The following is a 17148-nucleotide window of genomic DNA, read 5'->3' as shown; positions in this document are numbered from 1 at the left end:
ACTCTGAATTTCAAATAAATAAATCTTTAAAAAATAAAAAAAAAAAACAGTTCTATAACCTGAAAATTTATTACGCTTTCTTTGCTGTTACACCATTTTGATTGGTGTATGGCTATACTATCAAAAATGTTGAGTAATGTTATTGTTTACTTGTTGCTTCATTCATTCAACCAGTATCTGAGTGTGGAAAATGGGATGAGTGTTCATGTTTCTGTCCTGAGCAGGGGCCACCATATGTTGTTATTAAGTTTTTGTTAAGGGATCTGGATGTTCTTATGTGAGGTTTTTGTTTTTTATGTTTTTTTTTTTTGGGGGGGGGGGGTTGAAAGTTTGAAGAATTTACTACCCTGGATAACTATCGGTAGAATGTTCTGTCATTTTAATTCTAAAGTTACTAGAAGATTTTGTGTTGCTATAACAATATCATAGACTGGGAAATTTATAAGGAAAAAAAAGTTATTTCTCACAGTTGAAGGAAGTCTAAGATCAAGGGGCTCAATCTGGCAAGAGCTCTTGTGCTCTGTCATCTTGGGGTGAAAGGTAGAAGGACAAATGCATGTTAGAGAGAGGGAAGAGGCTGAAGTCATGCTTTTATTAGGAAACCCACTCCTGAGATAACTACCCACTCTTGCAAAACACAACATTAATTCAACCTCGAGGGCAGTACCCTCCTGATCTGATTACCTCTTAAAAGATCATGCCTCTCAACATTCTTGCATTGGAGATTAGGTTTCTAATACATCAGTGGGGAAAACATTGACACCATAGTAGATGTTTAAAGGCAACAAGGTTTGGGATGGCACTGTGGCCTAGCGGGTAAAGCCTTTGCTTGTTGTGCCAGCATATCATATGGGTGCTGGTTTGAGTACAGGCTGTTCCTCTTCCAATCCAGCTCTCTGCTATGGACTGGGAAAGCAGTGGAGGATGGCCCAAGTCCTTCAGCCCCTGCACCCACATGGGAAACCTGGAGGAAACTCCTGGCTCCTGCTTTCGGACTGGAGCACCTGCCATTGCACCTGCCATTGCAGCCAATTGGGGAGTGAACCAGTGTATGGAAGACCTCTCTCTCTCTCTCTGCCTCTGCCTCTACCGCCGCCTCTACCTCCCTGTAACTCTTCCTTTCAAATAAATAAATAAATCTTTAAAAAAAATAAATAAAGGCAACAAGGTTAAAAGACTAACAACAAAGCAAATGCTTGTTGGTAACTATTGGTCAGAAAGATCAGGAAATACTTATTTGTGATATCCCCTGAATTTCAGAAAGGTAAATGAATTGGTACTTTAATATTTATTTTTATTATTTATTTGAAAGGTCGAGTTATAGGAGGGGGGATACACAGAGAGAGAGAGAGATATCCTCCATTTATTGGTTCACTCCCCAGATGGCCACAACAGCTGGCGTGGGCCAGGCTGAAGCCAGGAGCTCCATCTGGCTCTTCCACATGGGTGCAGGTGCCCAAGCACTTGGGCCATCTTCTGTTGCTGTCTCAGGTGCATCAGCAGAGAGCTGGAATGGAAGTGGAGCAGCCAGGACCCAAACTGGCTCCCATATGTGATACTGGCATGGCTGGCGGCAGCTTAACCCCTTATGCCACAACACCAGCCCCTGATACACACACACACACACACACACACACACACATTTTAATGATTTATTTATTGATTCAAAAGGCAGAGTTACAGAGAGGCAGAGGCAGAGAGAGAGGTCTTTCATCCTCTGGTTCAGTCTCCAGATGGCCATAATAGCTGGAGCTACGCCAATCTGAAGCCAGGAGCCTCCTCTGGGTCTCCCACGTGGGTACAGGGGCCCATGGACTTGGGCCATCTTTAACTGCTTTCCAAGGCCATAGCATAGAGCTGGATCAGAAGTGGAGCAGCCGAGACTCAAACCAGCGCCCATTAGGCTCAGGCCTAATCTGGGAGCTAGGAACTCAGTTCATGTCTTTCATGGTGGTGACAGGTACTGAACTACTTGAGCCATCATGTGGTGGCTCCCAGGGTGTGCATTATCAGGAAGTTGGAATCAGGACTCAAACCCAGGTATTCCAATAAGGTCATCTTAAGATTTATTTATTTATTTGAAAGGCAGAGTTACAGAGAGGCAGAGAGAGAAAGAGGTCTTTCATCCACTGGTTCATTCCCCACATGGCTACAATGGCTGGAGCTGGGCCAGTCAAGCCAGGAGCAGGAGCTGCTTCCAGGTCTCCCATGAAGACCCAGGGGCCCACATGCTTGAGCCCATCTTCTGATGCTGCCTCCCAAGGTACACATTAGCATGAAGCTGGCTCTGAAACAGGTAGAACTCCATCCCAGTCACTCCCAATGTGGGCATCCCAAGCACAGGCTTAAATCACTTTACCACAATGCCTGCCAACCTCCCTTTTCTTAAGTTACCTATCTATCTGTGTATCTATCTATTTGGCAGAGATAGAGTGCTCCCTGTGATGGTTCACCTTCTAAATACCAGGAATGGCTTAGGCTATGCCAGCCCCTACCTGGGAGCCAGCAATTCAATTCAGGTTTCCCATGTCGGTAGCAGGGACCCAATTATTTGAGCTATCATCTGCTGCCCATCAGGGTGCATATTAGCAAGAAGCTGGAATTGGGCTCCCAGACAGGACTTGAACATATTCATTCTGATATGGGATATAGTTGTCTTAACCAGCATCTTAACCACTAAGTCAAAAAACTGCCCCAATATCAACTAATTCTGATAATTCCTGGGTATCCTGCAATTCAGTTTGATTCAGTTCAATTCAATTTTTTTGAAGATTTATTTATTTATTTGAAAGAGTTAGAGAGAGGCAGAGGCATAAGCAGAGAGAGAGAGAGAGAGAGATCTTCGATCCACTGGTTCACTCCACAAATGGCTGCAGTGGCAAGAGCTGGGCCAATCTGAAGCCAGGAGCCAGGAGCTTCCTCTAGGTCTCACATGTGGGTGCAGCAGCCCAGGGACTTGGGTCATCTTTTACTTTCCCAGGCCATACCAGAGAGCTGGATCAGAAGAAGAGCAGCCTGGACTCAAAGCAGCGCGCATGTGGGATGCTGGCACTGCAGGTAGCAGCTTTACCCGCTATAACACAGCACTGGCCCCTCGATTCAATTCAAAAAAAAAAAAAAAAGTTTATTTATTTATTTGAAAGAATTACAGAGAAAGAAGGAGAGAGAGAGAGAGAGAGAGATCTTTCAGATGCTAGTTCACTCCCCTGCTGGCTGCAATGGCCAGGGTGGGCCAGGCCGAAGTCAGGAGCTACGAACTTCATCCAGATCTCCCTTGTGAGTGCAGGGGCCTGAGGACATGGGCCTTTTTCTGCTGCTTTCCCAGGTCATTAGCAAGGAGCTGGATTGGATGTGAAGCAGTCAGGGCTCAAACTGGCACCCAAATGAGATGCTGGCACTGGAGACAGTGGCTTAACCTGCTGCACCACAGTGCTGGCCCCCATTTAGTTCTGACTTGGAGTTAGCCCCAGACCCCACAAGATTGCTATTTCATCAGACACCAGTTACAGATAATAGGTTTCAGGCTCCTGTGTGACTTGGCTACAAAGTTGAAGATTCTCACGTCAGGTTTGATGATTTTTTTTTTTAATTTGTTTTAATTTTTTATTATTTTATTTGTCAGAGATATAGATAGTGAGAGAGAGAGAGACAGAGAGAAAGGTCTTCCTTCTGTTGGTTCACCCTCCAAATGGCCGCTACGGCCAGTGCGCTGTGCTGATCCGAAGCCAGGAGCCAGGTGCTTCCTCCTGGTCTCCCATGCAGGTACAGGGCCCAAGCACTTGGGCCATCCTCCACTGCCTTCCCGGGCCACAGCAGAGAGCTGGACTGGAAGAGGAGCAACCGGGATAGAATCCGGTGTCCCAACTGGGACTAGAACCCAGTGTGCTGGCACCTCAGGCAGAGGATTAGCCTAGTGAGCCGTGGCACCGGCCCCCAGAGCTTTTTTTTTAAAAAAGATTTATTTATTTATTTGAAAGGCAGAGTTATAGGGAAAGAGAGAGTTCTTCCATTCACTGATTCACTCCCCAGTAGCTGCCATAGCCAGAGCTGTGCCAGTCAAACCAGGAGCCAGGAGTTTCTTCCAGGTCTTCCATGTGGGTGCAGAGGCTCAAACACTTGGGCCATCTTCTACTGCTTTCCCAGGCCATAGCAGAGAGCTGGATCAGAAGAGGAGCAGCCAGGACTTCAACTGGCACCAATATGGGATGCTGGCACTGCAGGCTCGGGCTTTAACCCACTGTGCCACAGCGCTGGCTCTAGTAGATATATATATGTATATGTGTATATGATATTTTTGTATTATTTGCATATTTACATTATTTAAATATATGTTACTAGATATTTATTTATTTGAGAGGTAGAGTTACAGACAGAGGGAAAGACACAGAGAGAGGTCTTCCATCCACTGGTTCACTCCTCAAATGGCCACAATGGCCAGAGCTGGACTGATCTGAAATCTGGAGCCAGGAGCTTCTCTGGGTCTCCCACATCAGAGTACTTGGGCCATCTTCTACTGCTTTCCCTGGCCATAGCAGAGAGCTGGATTGGAAGTGAAGCAGCTGGGACTCAAACTGGTGCCCAAATGGGATGCTGGTGCCACAGGCGGAGGCTTAGCCCACTACGCCACAGCTCCGGCCCCAGCAGATAAATTCTTAATGTACACTAGAAATCAGTGAGGAAATGCATATTTCCTTTCAGCTGCTAAAATATTATTAATGAGGCATATCTGAGAAGCAGTAACACAAGGCAGCTGTCTGAACTCTGGTACCTCATAGTGCTATTGAACAGAGGTACTGAAATACATTATTTCTTTGTACCCTGAAACCCCCTGCAAAGTAGTTACCATCATTGCAACTTTGTGTGTGGGATAACTCAGGCCTAGGGACTTGTGTCTTGATCCCATAAAAAGTTCATTATAGCTTCAGTATGTGTACAGAACTAGAGAAGTTACTTTCCCACTGTATTGCTCATTACAATTGATAGGACATTGACTAAGCACTATTGAGTGCTAGCATTGGGGATATAAACATAAAAGAATCCCAGTCCCTGATCTGGGACCTCATTTGCTTTGGTGACATTTCTCTGCATAGGCAGTTTGTTGTAGCATTGATGCTGCTGTTCTCCTGGGTAATCCTTCTGCCGTGCCTGCACCATTCTTCCTTCTGTCCTCAAGTGTTCTTGCCTTGGAGAAAGCATATCTCTTATTCCTGATTGTTGTTCTGCAGGGTTTTTTGTTTTGTTTTGCTTTTAAGTGAATGAGATCATTGACTCTTTAAAGAATCATTGCTCCCTCTTTTGACTTATGTAGACTTGTGAGGTGTCTGCCTATTTGTATTAGTCATGGTTCTTCTTTAGATTAAACTCTACAGGGACAAGGATGCTACTTTGTTAACATAGTACCATCCCTGCTAGTGCATTTGAAATAACTTGAATAAGGATGAGAGTTTCCTAGCAAATATCCTGGGCCTAGAGAATCAGTATAAGGATGAAGTGATGCCGGAATTAATTTTGGTCATTGGAAATAAAATCAAACCAAAAAAAAATTTTTTAAGGTTTATTTATTTGAAAGATAGAGTTATAGAGAGAAAGTGGTGGGGGGTAGAAAGAGAAAAAGATGTTCTATCCACTGGTTCACTCTCCAGATGGCCCCAATGACTGGAGCTGTGCTGGCCCTAAGCCAGGAGCCAGGAGCCTCCTCTAGGTCTCCCACTTGGGTGCCTGGGCCAAGTACTTGGGCTTTCCTCGACTGCTTTCCCATGCACATTAGTAAGGAGTTGGATCAGAAGTGGAGCAGCCCGAACTCAAACTGGTACCCATATGGGAGGCCAGCATCACAGGTGGTGACTTTACCCACTGCACCACAACATTTGCCCCCAAACAATTTTTTGTTTAACCAGTTGATGCAGAGAACTAAATAAAATCGGACCATATACAGTCATTTAAAAATTGGCAAGTACTGAACAGTGTATATCTTCCTGGCTTCATCTGATTACTAGCAGTCCTTGCCTGTGTAGTTGAGGGTAAGAGAATTGAAAGTGTTTATAAGTGATGGAATTCATGTGGACAGTTTCCATTCTTCCAAAATGGTATTTTGATATATAAATTATTTTCCTGTGTGCATTATTTGAAGTTTTAATTGAACAAAGTACCTGCTGGAATTCTTGGACACAAGCCTCTAGGAATTCAGATACTGGATCAGTTCTGTTTTGGCTTTTGCTAAATTCTGTAACTTTATAATACTTATTTTTATCTTAAAAACTTATATTCCCACTGAAATGGAATTAGCAAAACAAGACCTGTAGAACTAAGCCCTTTTGAATCTCTCAAACATACCTATAAAATGAAGAAACTCCATCTCCCCCTAGGTGTATGTCCTTTAAAATCCTGATTCCCCCCTTTTGTATTTTATAATTGGTGTGTATATTCTGGGCTTTTTTAGAGTCATCCAGTACTCTCTTAATAGTTGGCTTTTCTTGGTCACTTTTAAGATAGGGTTGTCCATCTTTTTAACCTAAACAGATTTATTTTTTCAAGATTTCTTTATTTGAAAGTCAGAGTTATACAAAGAGAGAAGAAGAGGCAGAGAGAAAGAGGTCCTCCATCCACTGGTTCACTTCCCAGTTGGCCACAATGGCCAGAGCTGTGCTGGTCCAAAGCCAGGAACCAGGAGCCTCCTCCAGTTCCTCCCGCTTGGGTGCAGGGGCCCAAGGAGTTGGGCCGTCTTCCACTGCTTTCCCAGGCTACAAAGGAAAGCTGGATCAGAAATGGTTCATCTGGGACTTGAACTGGTGTCCACATGGGATGCTGGTACTGCAGGCTGCAGCCCTACCTGCTACGCTGCAGCGTCAACTCCTAAACAGACATTTCTTAAAACTGTTTCACAAGCTGAGCCTGACTAACAGTTGACTTGGAGTGTCTGGAATGAACGTTGTCAGCATCACTGAGTCAGCTTTTCCAGGGACAGAAACTGAAGAGTCAGTTCTGTGATTGGATACTTTTCATCAGGGCATTTTTTTTTTTTTAATTTATTTATTTGAACAGCAAAGTTATAGAGAGAAAGGGGGAGAGTTAGAGATAGGGAGCTTCCATCTGCTGGTTCACTCTCCATATGGTCACAATGGCTAGGAGTGGGGCCATGCTGAAGTCAGGACCCTCATTTGGGTCTCCCAGGTGGATGCAGGGGTCCAAGAAATTGGGCCATCTTCCATTGCTTTCCCAGGTGCATCAGCAGGGAGCTGGATGGGAAGTGGAACAGCCGAGACTCAAACCAGCACTCCTATCAGATGCTGGCATTGCAGGTGGCAGCTTAACTTGCTACAGCACAACACCGTCCCTATTTAAGATTGATTGTTTGTTTGACTGATTTTTTAATGTTTGTTTTTTTTTTTTAAATTTTTTTATTTTTTATTACTATTTTTTTTTTTACCTTGCTCCGTAACCACCTGGTTAGCTTTTAACACATACACCTCTTTGGGGAATAGCCAACTGCATGGTTAATGAAGGTGGAGAAGATTTGAAATTTTGATATCACTTTTAAAGATTTTCCTTCCCTTGCCTACTTCTCTTCCTTCTCAGTTGCCTGGAAAAAGCATAGAGAACATTGACTTTTCTATAAGCTTAGTACATTTAGATTAGAAAATGGAGTTAGGTATGTTTTAATAGTCACATAAATAAACACAAAGGCACACATCAGCCTACCAGATAGACTTCTTCCCAGCAAGGGACGGTGGAAGAAGAAGGTAATAAAATATAGATTTTATTACTCTCTCTGGTAAAAATCTGTTTATAGACTGTTCACACTGAGTCTACATCTTGATTCTAAGCAGTTTCTAGCAATTCTCAGTGCAAGGTGGCTTAGTTATTTTCAGAATGTATAGGTTTGTGGGTGGGCTGTCTTTCTTGCCTAGTAGGGCCTTTTCTGTGAAGTATAAAACTGTATTTAGAAAATAAAGGAAGAAGTCCCTAATTATCCTACTATAGCAATACAACCACTGTAATCATTTTGGTATACTGTTGTGTTGCATTACATGTGTTTTCAGATTTTGTATATTCACCTGTGCTTGCTCAAATCCTATTTCTCACCCCCTCCCACCCATCCTACACCCTGTTTTCCCTCCCATGGAGTGAGCATGGAGGTGGGGATGGATACGACTTGAGTATGGCTTCAGTTGGTCTGTTTCCAAGTTTCTCTGAGTGTGAGCATTCACTGTGCTGGCTGTGATTCTGTTATTTAAAGTGATGTATTTTTCACACATTGTGGCCCTTAAATGCAAGCCAACCTCTTCATCTGGTGTCAACCAAAGGAAAAGTGATCTGTTGCAACGCTGGAGGAAAAACTGGCAATGTTGGACTTACCTATATTGAAATATGGTATGTTGTTCTTCACCTTGGGGTCTTCAACTATGATTGTGATGGTGCATGGCTTTCTTTTTATATGGTGACTTTTGTCTCTAACCTCCAAGTTAGATGTTATTTCACTGTATTTAATTCCAGTCCTTTTTTCTATATACATTTTACATAATTGTATGCAAGGATATATTCATTGTTAAAACTTTTAAAATAATACTGTATCAAGTATCTTTCTGTATTGTTATACAATTTTTATAGCCATCATTTGCGATAAGACTTTTTAGTTTTTGTCTTTACAGAAGAATTTTGGGAGCCAGTATAGGCAGTTCTTGAGAGTGAATGCTTTTTAACTTGCATACTCAAGACCATTCACAGTGGTTCTGTCATAGGTACTTAAAATTAGAAGTACTGTGCTGCTAATTTCAGTATTAACTATAGACAAGGAGTTAGCTATGCTCAGGCTTGTGCAACCTTTTTTGTACCTGGACTCTGTAGAGTTTGGAATTCAGGTTATTTAAATCAGTCTAGGATCTTATTAAAACATGACAGGCTATATAGAATAGTGGTTACCAGCATTAGCTTGAATATGCGCTCTGGACCTCTCAGTATTGGTGCTTACTTTAAGGTAATTTTGAATAAATTATCTTTTTTTCCCATTTGTTTCCTTATTGATAAAATGGAGTTAATAATATTTACCTCACGGGTAATCTTGTGAAGATTAAATCTGTCTATGTAAAGTGTTTAAAGCCTTGTACCAACAAATTCTATGTAAATATTATTTTAGTATCATTGTCTGTTTTGGCAATTTCTGAAAATCCTTATGGTATAACCGTGAATCTTGAACACACAAAATTCCTGGGGTTAAGATTGGGTACTTGCCTTTTTTTCTTTTAAATGTTGAGTAGTATAGTTATAACTTAAATATCTGTTCTTGCTTGATAGCTAAAGTTTCAGGTGTAAGAAATTGAGTGTTGGGCTTGTGAGTCAGTATTAAATCTGCAGTACATTGTCAACATCCGCTATTACAGGGCTGAAGTAGAGAGTGCTATTATTTGCTCATAGTGTCTCCTATAGACTATATATTTCCCTTCCCAATGACTTTAATATCAAACTCTATTTGTTCTTTAGCAGAGAGTGAATGTTGTCATGAGTCTTGGTTCTCTCTATCCAGAGATTCTGTGTGCTCTTCTGGGCCACAGTGGTTACTTCTTTAAGCATAGAAAGACAACTTAGGGCTTGGCTTTGACAGTTTGGTGTTATTTCCCCATTTTTTAAAATTTTGGCTGCTGTAGAGAGTGTTGTTTTCCACACACCTGAGCATTCCTTTGCTATGTTCTGTAGAGTTAACCAACGTGTTCAAGAGTCTGCTTGTTTCATGGTTAGCCATTTCCAGTTAGAGTTTTTACAGTAGATATTTGTTGATAATAAGTATTTTAGTTCCTTCTGCTACTCTGTAATTCCTCAGGATTGTTCACAGCCCTTTAGAGACTGCAGAATGTTTATGTATTAAATGTTCACTGCGTTTGATCAAATGGATCAAATCCACTTAAAAGTAATTAAATAACACAATTTCCACTGTTAATGGGATATATACATATATATATATATTGTTTCTCTAAAGTATTTTTATTTCTTCAAAGAGTTACTAATCAGAGGAAACTGATTGTGTGGTAAGTTTAAACAGTTTGGAGGGGTTAGTTTTAATTCATAGTTGTTAAAACTGTGAAATTAGGGTAAACTATCTGTCTCTCAGCCTAAGGTGATGCCGAAATTTCTAGTAGCTTTTTTTGTTTTATTTGTTCTTCCTGGCAATTTCTTCAAACTCAGAGCAAGGATCAACCTGTACCATTGCAACATTTCTTACTGTACTTGTAATATTTAACAAATCTAAAATCAAAATGTATTACTATCATAACAAAGCATCCTAAACCATTTATTTCATGTAACAAGGAATCCAACCTATTTCACCAAATTGGGTATTTTTTTTTAAGTTTATACTTTCTGTTGCCCTAGTGTTTTGGCTGTTGATACCTTGATTGAATATCAGTTTTCTCTTATATATATATTGTGCTCAGATTTGTCATAAATTTTGTGTCTTTCCCTCAGTTTTATTTCTTATCTAAACCAATCACATCTTTTTCTTGCTGTTTCATTTGCTCAGTGTTACTAGAGATGAGCTCTTTATCCTGTGAGGCAGTGGAGGAAGCATGGAAGCCATTTGCGGACCATTGCATTGACAAGTGTGTTCTTGTAGTCAGATGTTATCAGGGAGTTACAGAATGGATTAGTACTAGAGTCAGCAGCCTGTAAATCCCATGACTTCCCAGCATCATGGGTCATGAGAGTCTCAGGCCTGTGCTGCATATAACACTTGGCTCAGGAGTAAGGTGAAAGTTATTTTCTAGTAATAATAGTATGTGCAGTTCTTGAACATGTGTTGATTGCTAACAACTGCTGTCTTTCCCTCAGCCTGCCATAGAGCACAATTTTGGACCCAGCTATTTGTATTTATTTTTGTTTTTACATCTTCTTCCTTTCATAAAGATTTTAGCTGGTTTATGACTTGAGTTGAAACAAGGAAAAACAAAAGAGGAGACCTGAAATGGTCTGTCCCATGCCAACCAGAAGCCTCCTGTGGTATCTAAACAGAATAGTTGCCTCAGTCTGTCAGCACTTCTGTCTTTGAAAGTGGTTTCTGCTTGATAAGTGGTGACTATTAGCATAGCGTTGGGATAATTGCTTCTTCTCTCTGGATACATTTTTTTCAGATACTTTCCTGCTGTTGTTGACTTTGTATTTCCAGAAGATTCAGCCTGTGGTTATAATGTTTTGGGTCCCTACATGAGCTTTCTGTGGGGGGTTACCCAATTCTGGGGTACCCTCACTAGATCACCAGTGCTAGAGGGCGAAGGATCTTCTTGGTTAATAGGAAAAGCCATATTGGAATGAATCTCAAAGTCCAGAAACGTCCAGACTTTCCTTCAATACTTTTTTCTGTTTGGGGTAGCAACTTTGCTTAGTATAGGGAGGGAGGGTCTAGTTGGGAGGGCTTGTATCTAAGGGGTTCAGAAACAGGGGATATAAGTGTGTCTTTTGTGTTTGCAAGGCACTAACACCACTCCCGTCTGTATTTAAATGCTGTCCCCAGGTTACGACTATGGCTATGTCTGCGTGGAATTTTCACTCTTGGAAGATGCCATCGGATGCATGGAGGCCAACCAGGTTGCTTTATACTTCGGTCAAATGATGCTGGAAGGATATATTTGTTATGTATGGGGAGGGAGGGTTTCAAATGGTTTCACTTTGGAAAGACAAGAAATCTATCTTTGGAGCATACCACATTCCATCCAAAGAGCAGTTGTGAGGAGAAAGTTTTTAAAAGGCTGGGAAGGTTTTTGCTAGTAGAGTTAATGGGCACATAATGTATTTTAAAACCTTGAGCCCATTTGCAGTTGACTAAATTCCAGACATAGTAGATGGGGGGAAAATGGCAGGTCTGGAGTGCTTCTCTCTGGAATGTGACTGAGATATGGGCATCCTGATGAAAAGTATGATCCTTGATTATGACCCAAGGATCTGCCTGGCACAGAAATTCAGGGTCAATAGTTAATCCCAGATCTAGGATGAAGACCACTGATGTGACTGATGTGACTTGGTTGGAACTCAGGTCCTGCCTGCATGTGCTACTTTTGAAAGAAAGCCATCAGGGCGGAGTGAATTGTTCATGTTTATTGTGTTTGTCATTGTTCTTTGCCAGTTGGAGTTGTGTCCTTGGCTGCATATGGTCTGAATTAGCTAATTTGAACCTGTCTTTATGTTTGAACCATCTTGAGTTACTCAGCTTGCCACCTGGAATTGTCATCTTTGTCTTTAATTGACCTCGTAGTTTTGGAGGAATTAATGAATAGAATCCTTCTTACCATGGTATTTCTTTAGGAGAAGTAGTTTGCTTTGCGGTATGTCAGTTCTTCCATCTGTAAAGTGGGAAAAGGAAGTTAAGGGATATACTTTGGTTTTTGTGTATCCACTGCCTGTGTTTACATAGTGTGACTGCAGTGAGCTTAAAATCTCAAAAAGAAGGTTCTTCCAGAGAAGAGTAGTTGTTAGGTAAGAACTCTTCCTTTCTGTAACCTAATGCCTTTTTGTCAGCTTTGATCCAGTCAGTATGGCTCATTATACTTTCCCCTTCTTTGGACGCATTCTCTCCCCTTGTGGCTGTGGAGATGATGTGTTTTAAAAGCAGGCATTAATTAGAGAAGATTTCTGGTGTGTCCTTATGTTTTGTTAGTGGTATAAGGACTGCCAGATCTTCAGAGAATGATTTGATTAGGACCATGTCACCTTGATTTGACGGGATTCTAATTGTTGATTGTTATCACTGAATCAGTCATTTAACAAATGTTAATTATGTATCAGAAACAAAATTGTCAGTTTTGGAGAGAAGAATGAAGATTCCAATCTGCTTGTGGTTGATTCTATTCTAATAATTTGTCCAAATTTGAGAAACTAATCCAATTAATAACCTACTTTTTTCTTACCAGTGAATAGTCAATTAGTCCTTTGCCACTATACTAAGTATTGCAAATGGTGAAACTATAAATGAGAAGATCATGGCACATATCATCTCTTTTATGCTTTTATTTTCCCGATCGTGTGTTTCTTCTAGAGTGATACTGTTCTTTATCAGATCTAGTTAATCTTTTTTTATTTTTTTTTAAAGATTTATTTATTTATTTGAAAGTTAGAGTTACACAGAGAGAGGAGAGGAAGAGAGAGGTCTTCCATCTACTGGTTCACTCCCCAATTGGCCACAATGACTGGAGCTGCACCGATCCGAAGCTCTAACCGGCGCCCATGTGGGATGCCAGCGCTTCAGGCCAGGGCGTTAATCCGCTGTGCCACAGCTCCAGCCCCATTAGTCTTTAGTCTTTTTTGGACAGGCAGAGTGGACAGTGAGAGAGAGACAGAGAGAAAGGTCTTCCTTTGCTGTTGGTTCACCCTCCAATGGCTGCCACGGCTGGCGTGCTGATCTGAAGGCAGGAGCCAGGTGCTTCTCCTGGTCTCCCATGGGGTGCAGGGCCCAAGCACTTGGGCCATCCTCCACTGCACTCCCTGGCCACAGCAGAGAGCTGGCCTGGAAGAGGGGCAACCGGGACAGAATCCGGCGCCCCGCCAGGCCTAGAACCCGGTGTGCCGGCGCCGCAGGCAGAGGATTAGCCTATTGAGCCACGGCACCAGCCCTAGTCTTTGGTCTTAAAAATATCTATATTTCACTTAACATCCCCTTCTCTACAACAAAAAAAATCCTGTCAAAAATACCCAGCCCACTGAAGAGTAATGTCCACTAGTAGTAGAACCAGGGCAGTTTTCCTTAAAAACAAGGCTTATCCTTAGGCAGATTTTCTGTTGGAACCACATCTAGAGAAAAGCATATTTAACAAAGAGCGTTGAAAGAAGGTGGCTTAGAGATAGATGTCTTTCCCCCAGCCATCTCTGGCCATTCCATGAACACTCTTAGGGCTTCCATATCTCTGATGAATGACCCCTGTCCAGTGAATGGGACACTTGGAGCAAAGCAGCAGCAGGACCAGTTTTCTTCAGGTGTGGAAAACACTATTTCAGTAGGTAGCCATCTTTATGCATAGTGGTGTTGTATTCAGAAGTACGATTAAGAACTAGTTCCTTCCTTCTAGGACCTTATAATCTCATACTAAGAAAGGAGACAGATTATATGGTACTCGTGGGTCACATGAGTTGTTCTGTCAAACTCCAAATTTTTGTCTAATCTTATTTTCAGTATTCACTGGAATTATTCTTTTTTTTTTGTTTGTTTGTTTAAAGATTTATTTGTTTATTTGAAGGGCAGTGTGACAGGGAAAAACAGAGATTTTTCATCTGCTGGGCTACGCCAAAGCCAGGAGCCCAAGCATTTGGGCCATCTTCAACTGCTTTCCCAGGCACATAAACAGGGCGCTGAATTGGAAGTGGAACAACTGAGACTAGAACTAGAGCTCATATAGGATGCCAGCATTGCAGGTGGTAGCTTAACTTATTATGTTAGATTTTTATTCTTCCCCCTACTCATGGGATAGACTACTGGCATTGCCATAAAACTGAATCCTGAAAACTGAACTATACAAACTTCATAGTCAAATAAATATTATTTTAATAACATTTTCGTGACTCAGGGTGTGTGCAAATAATTTGGAAGGACTTTTCTTTTTTCTTTAAATTAAAGATCCAAACAGTTTCAAAATCCTTTTATGCATAAGATCCTTGTAATCCCCTCCTTCTATCAGTCAAACATTTATCTAAATATTCTAGCTGGAGAGTAGTGATCCTGTTTGGGGCATTAAAGGGAGAACTCATCCATTTTTTAAAGGTTCATATTTTTGTTTGAAAGGCAAATAAATAGAGAAAAATAGAAATCTTCCACCCGCTGGCTCATTCCCCAAATAACTGCAATGGCTGGGGCTGGACCAGACCAAATCCAGGAGCCAGAAACTCCATCCAGGTCCCCCATACAGGTGGCTCGGGTCCAAGGACTTGGGCCATTTTCCATTGCTTGCCCAGGTGCTTTAGCAGGAGCCTGATAAGAAGTGGAGGAGGGGCCGGTGCTGTGGTGCAGTAGGTTAACACCCTGGCCTGAAGCACCGGCATCCCAAATGGGTGTCGGTTCGAGTCCCGGCTGCTCTACTTCCTATCTAGCTCTCTGCCATGGCCTAGGAAAGCAGTAGAAGATGGCCCAAGTCCTTGGGCTCCTGCACCCGCATAGGAGACATGAAAGAAGTTCCTGGCTCCTGGCTTTGGATCGGCACAGCTCAGCTGTTTCTGCTAGTTGGGGAGTGAACCATTGGATGGAAGGCCTCTCTCTCTGCCTCTCCTCTCTCTGTGTAACTCTGACTTTCAAATAAATAAATGAATCTTAAAAAAAAAAAAAGTGGAGGAGCCAGGACATAAATTAATGCTCATATGGGATGGCAGTATTTCAGATGGCAGCCTAACTCGCTGTGGCATAGTGCTGCCCCAGAAGGAAAGATTCATTAAGAATGAATTGCCAGCTGGCGCCGCGGCTCAATAGGCTAATCCTCTGCCTGTGGCGCCGGCATCCCGGGTTCTAGTCCTGGTCGGGGTGCCGGATTCTGTCCTGGTTGCCCCTCTTCCAGGCCAGCTCTCTGCTGTGGCCCGGGAGTGCAGTGGAGGATGGCCCAAGTGCTTGGGCCCTGCTCCTGCATGGGAGACCAGGAGAAGTACCTGGCTCCTGCCATCGGATCAGCGCGGTGCGCCGGCCGCAGTGCGTGGGCTGCAGTGGCCATTGGGGGGTGAACCAACAGAAAAAGGAAGACCTTTCTCTCTGTCCACTCTGCCTGTCAAAAAAAAAAAAAAAAAAAAAGTGGATTGCCAGGGAAGTTTTTGTTCTTTGATAGTACAGCATACAGAAGAATGCAGATCCTGGTCAGATTGCTTCCTGACTGGATTACTCCAAGTTTCTTAAACTCTTTCAGCCTCTATTCCCTTTGCTCCCAGTGTCTCATGGATCCCTAGTGTGAATATAAATATGATCATTCAATCATGAGTGTCTCCTATGTCCCAGGTACCTTTCTCAATACTGAGGATGCTGTGATGAACAAAGTAGACTATGAAACTGCATTTTAATAGAGGAAAACAAAGCATAAGCAAGTAGAAAATTTAAAAATATACAATGTCTCATAGTGCTGAGTGCTATAAAGAAAATGAAGCAGAGTTTTGAGAGACTGTATGATTGGGATGATTTTAGATGGAATGGCCAGAGGAGCTTCTTGAAGAATGATACTATGTTTGAGTGATGAAATTTTTTTTAATATTTATTTGTTTGAGAGGCAGAATTAGAGAGGGAGAAACAGAGAGGTCTTCCATCCACTGGTTCACTCCCCAAATGGCTGCAACCGCTAGAGCTGAGGCAATCCGAAGTCAGGAGCCAGGAGCTTCTTCCAATCCTTCCACGTGGGTACAGGGGCCCAAGCAGTTGGACCATCTTCCACTGCTTTCCCAGACCACAGCAGAAAGCTAGATTCGAAGTGAAGCAGCCAGGACACAGACCCACATGGGATTCCGGCACTGCAGGTGGAAGCTTAGCCTGCTGTGCCCAGTGCTGGCACCTGTTGAGTGGTGAATTTTGGTGAACAAATTATGAAATACTCAGCATAGCACCTTGCATTTGGTAAGCATATGAAATTAGATGTTTGTGTCCTTTCCTTCTTTTCCTCATTTTCTATGTGTCTAGTAATATCCAATCATAATTCTATGAAATAAATTTATTTTTATATCTAAATTATATTAAAACTAATTCTTCTTCTTTTTTTTTTTTTTTTTTTTTTGACAGGCAGAGTGGACAGTGAGAGAGAGAGATAGAGAGAAAGGTCTTCCTTTGCCGTTGGTTCACCCTCCAATGGCCGCTGCGGCCAGCGAGCTGCGGCCGGCACACCGCGCTGATCCAATGGCAGGAGCCAGGTACTTCTCCTGGTCTCCCATGGGGTGCAGGGCTCAAGCACTTGGGCCATCCTCCACTGCACTCCCTGGCCACAGCAGAGAGCTGGCCTGGAAGAGGGGCAACCGGGACAGAATCCGGCGCCCCGACCGGGACTAGAACCCGGTGTGCCGGCGCCGCTAGGTGGAGGATTAGCCTAGTGAGCCGCGGCGCCGGCCAAAACTAATTCTTTAAGCCTCAAGTGTGAGGAGGTTTCTGTGAAATGCTTTGAGGTTTTTGTAACTCTGCCATCCTGACTCTTCATCTGAAATATCTTCAATTTATCATTGACT

The 17148-nt window shown here is 42.5% G+C and overlaps 1 protein-coding gene across 26 annotated transcripts in view; it reads left to right on the top strand.

The window, feature by feature from the left end:
- RBM6 (RNA binding motif protein 6) overlaps positions 1–17148 on the top strand; it is a 116168-nt gene that overhangs the window by 37086 nt on the left and 61934 nt on the right. For 11 of the 26 annotated variants that reach the window (XM_002713207.6, XM_008260672.5, XM_008260671.5 and 8 more), the window contains one exon: positions 11498–11571. The exons of the other annotated variants lie outside the window; for them this stretch is intronic. In XM_002713207.6, the coding sequence (XP_002713253.3) occupies positions 11498–11571 (74 nt within the window). The remainder of the gene's footprint in view (positions 1–11497; positions 11572–17148) is intronic. 26 annotated transcript variants of the gene reach the window in all.

This window comes from Oryctolagus cuniculus, chromosome 10 (genome assembly GCF_051225735.1).
Source record: "Oryctolagus cuniculus isolate XC-2025 breed Fujian yellow rabbit chromosome 10, ASM5122573v1, whole genome shotgun sequence".
Taxonomy (NCBI): domain Eukaryota; kingdom Metazoa; phylum Chordata; class Mammalia; order Lagomorpha; family Leporidae; genus Oryctolagus; species Oryctolagus cuniculus.
Note: the sequence above shows the minus strand (reverse complement) of the source record. Positions and strands in the feature narration are given on the sequence as shown.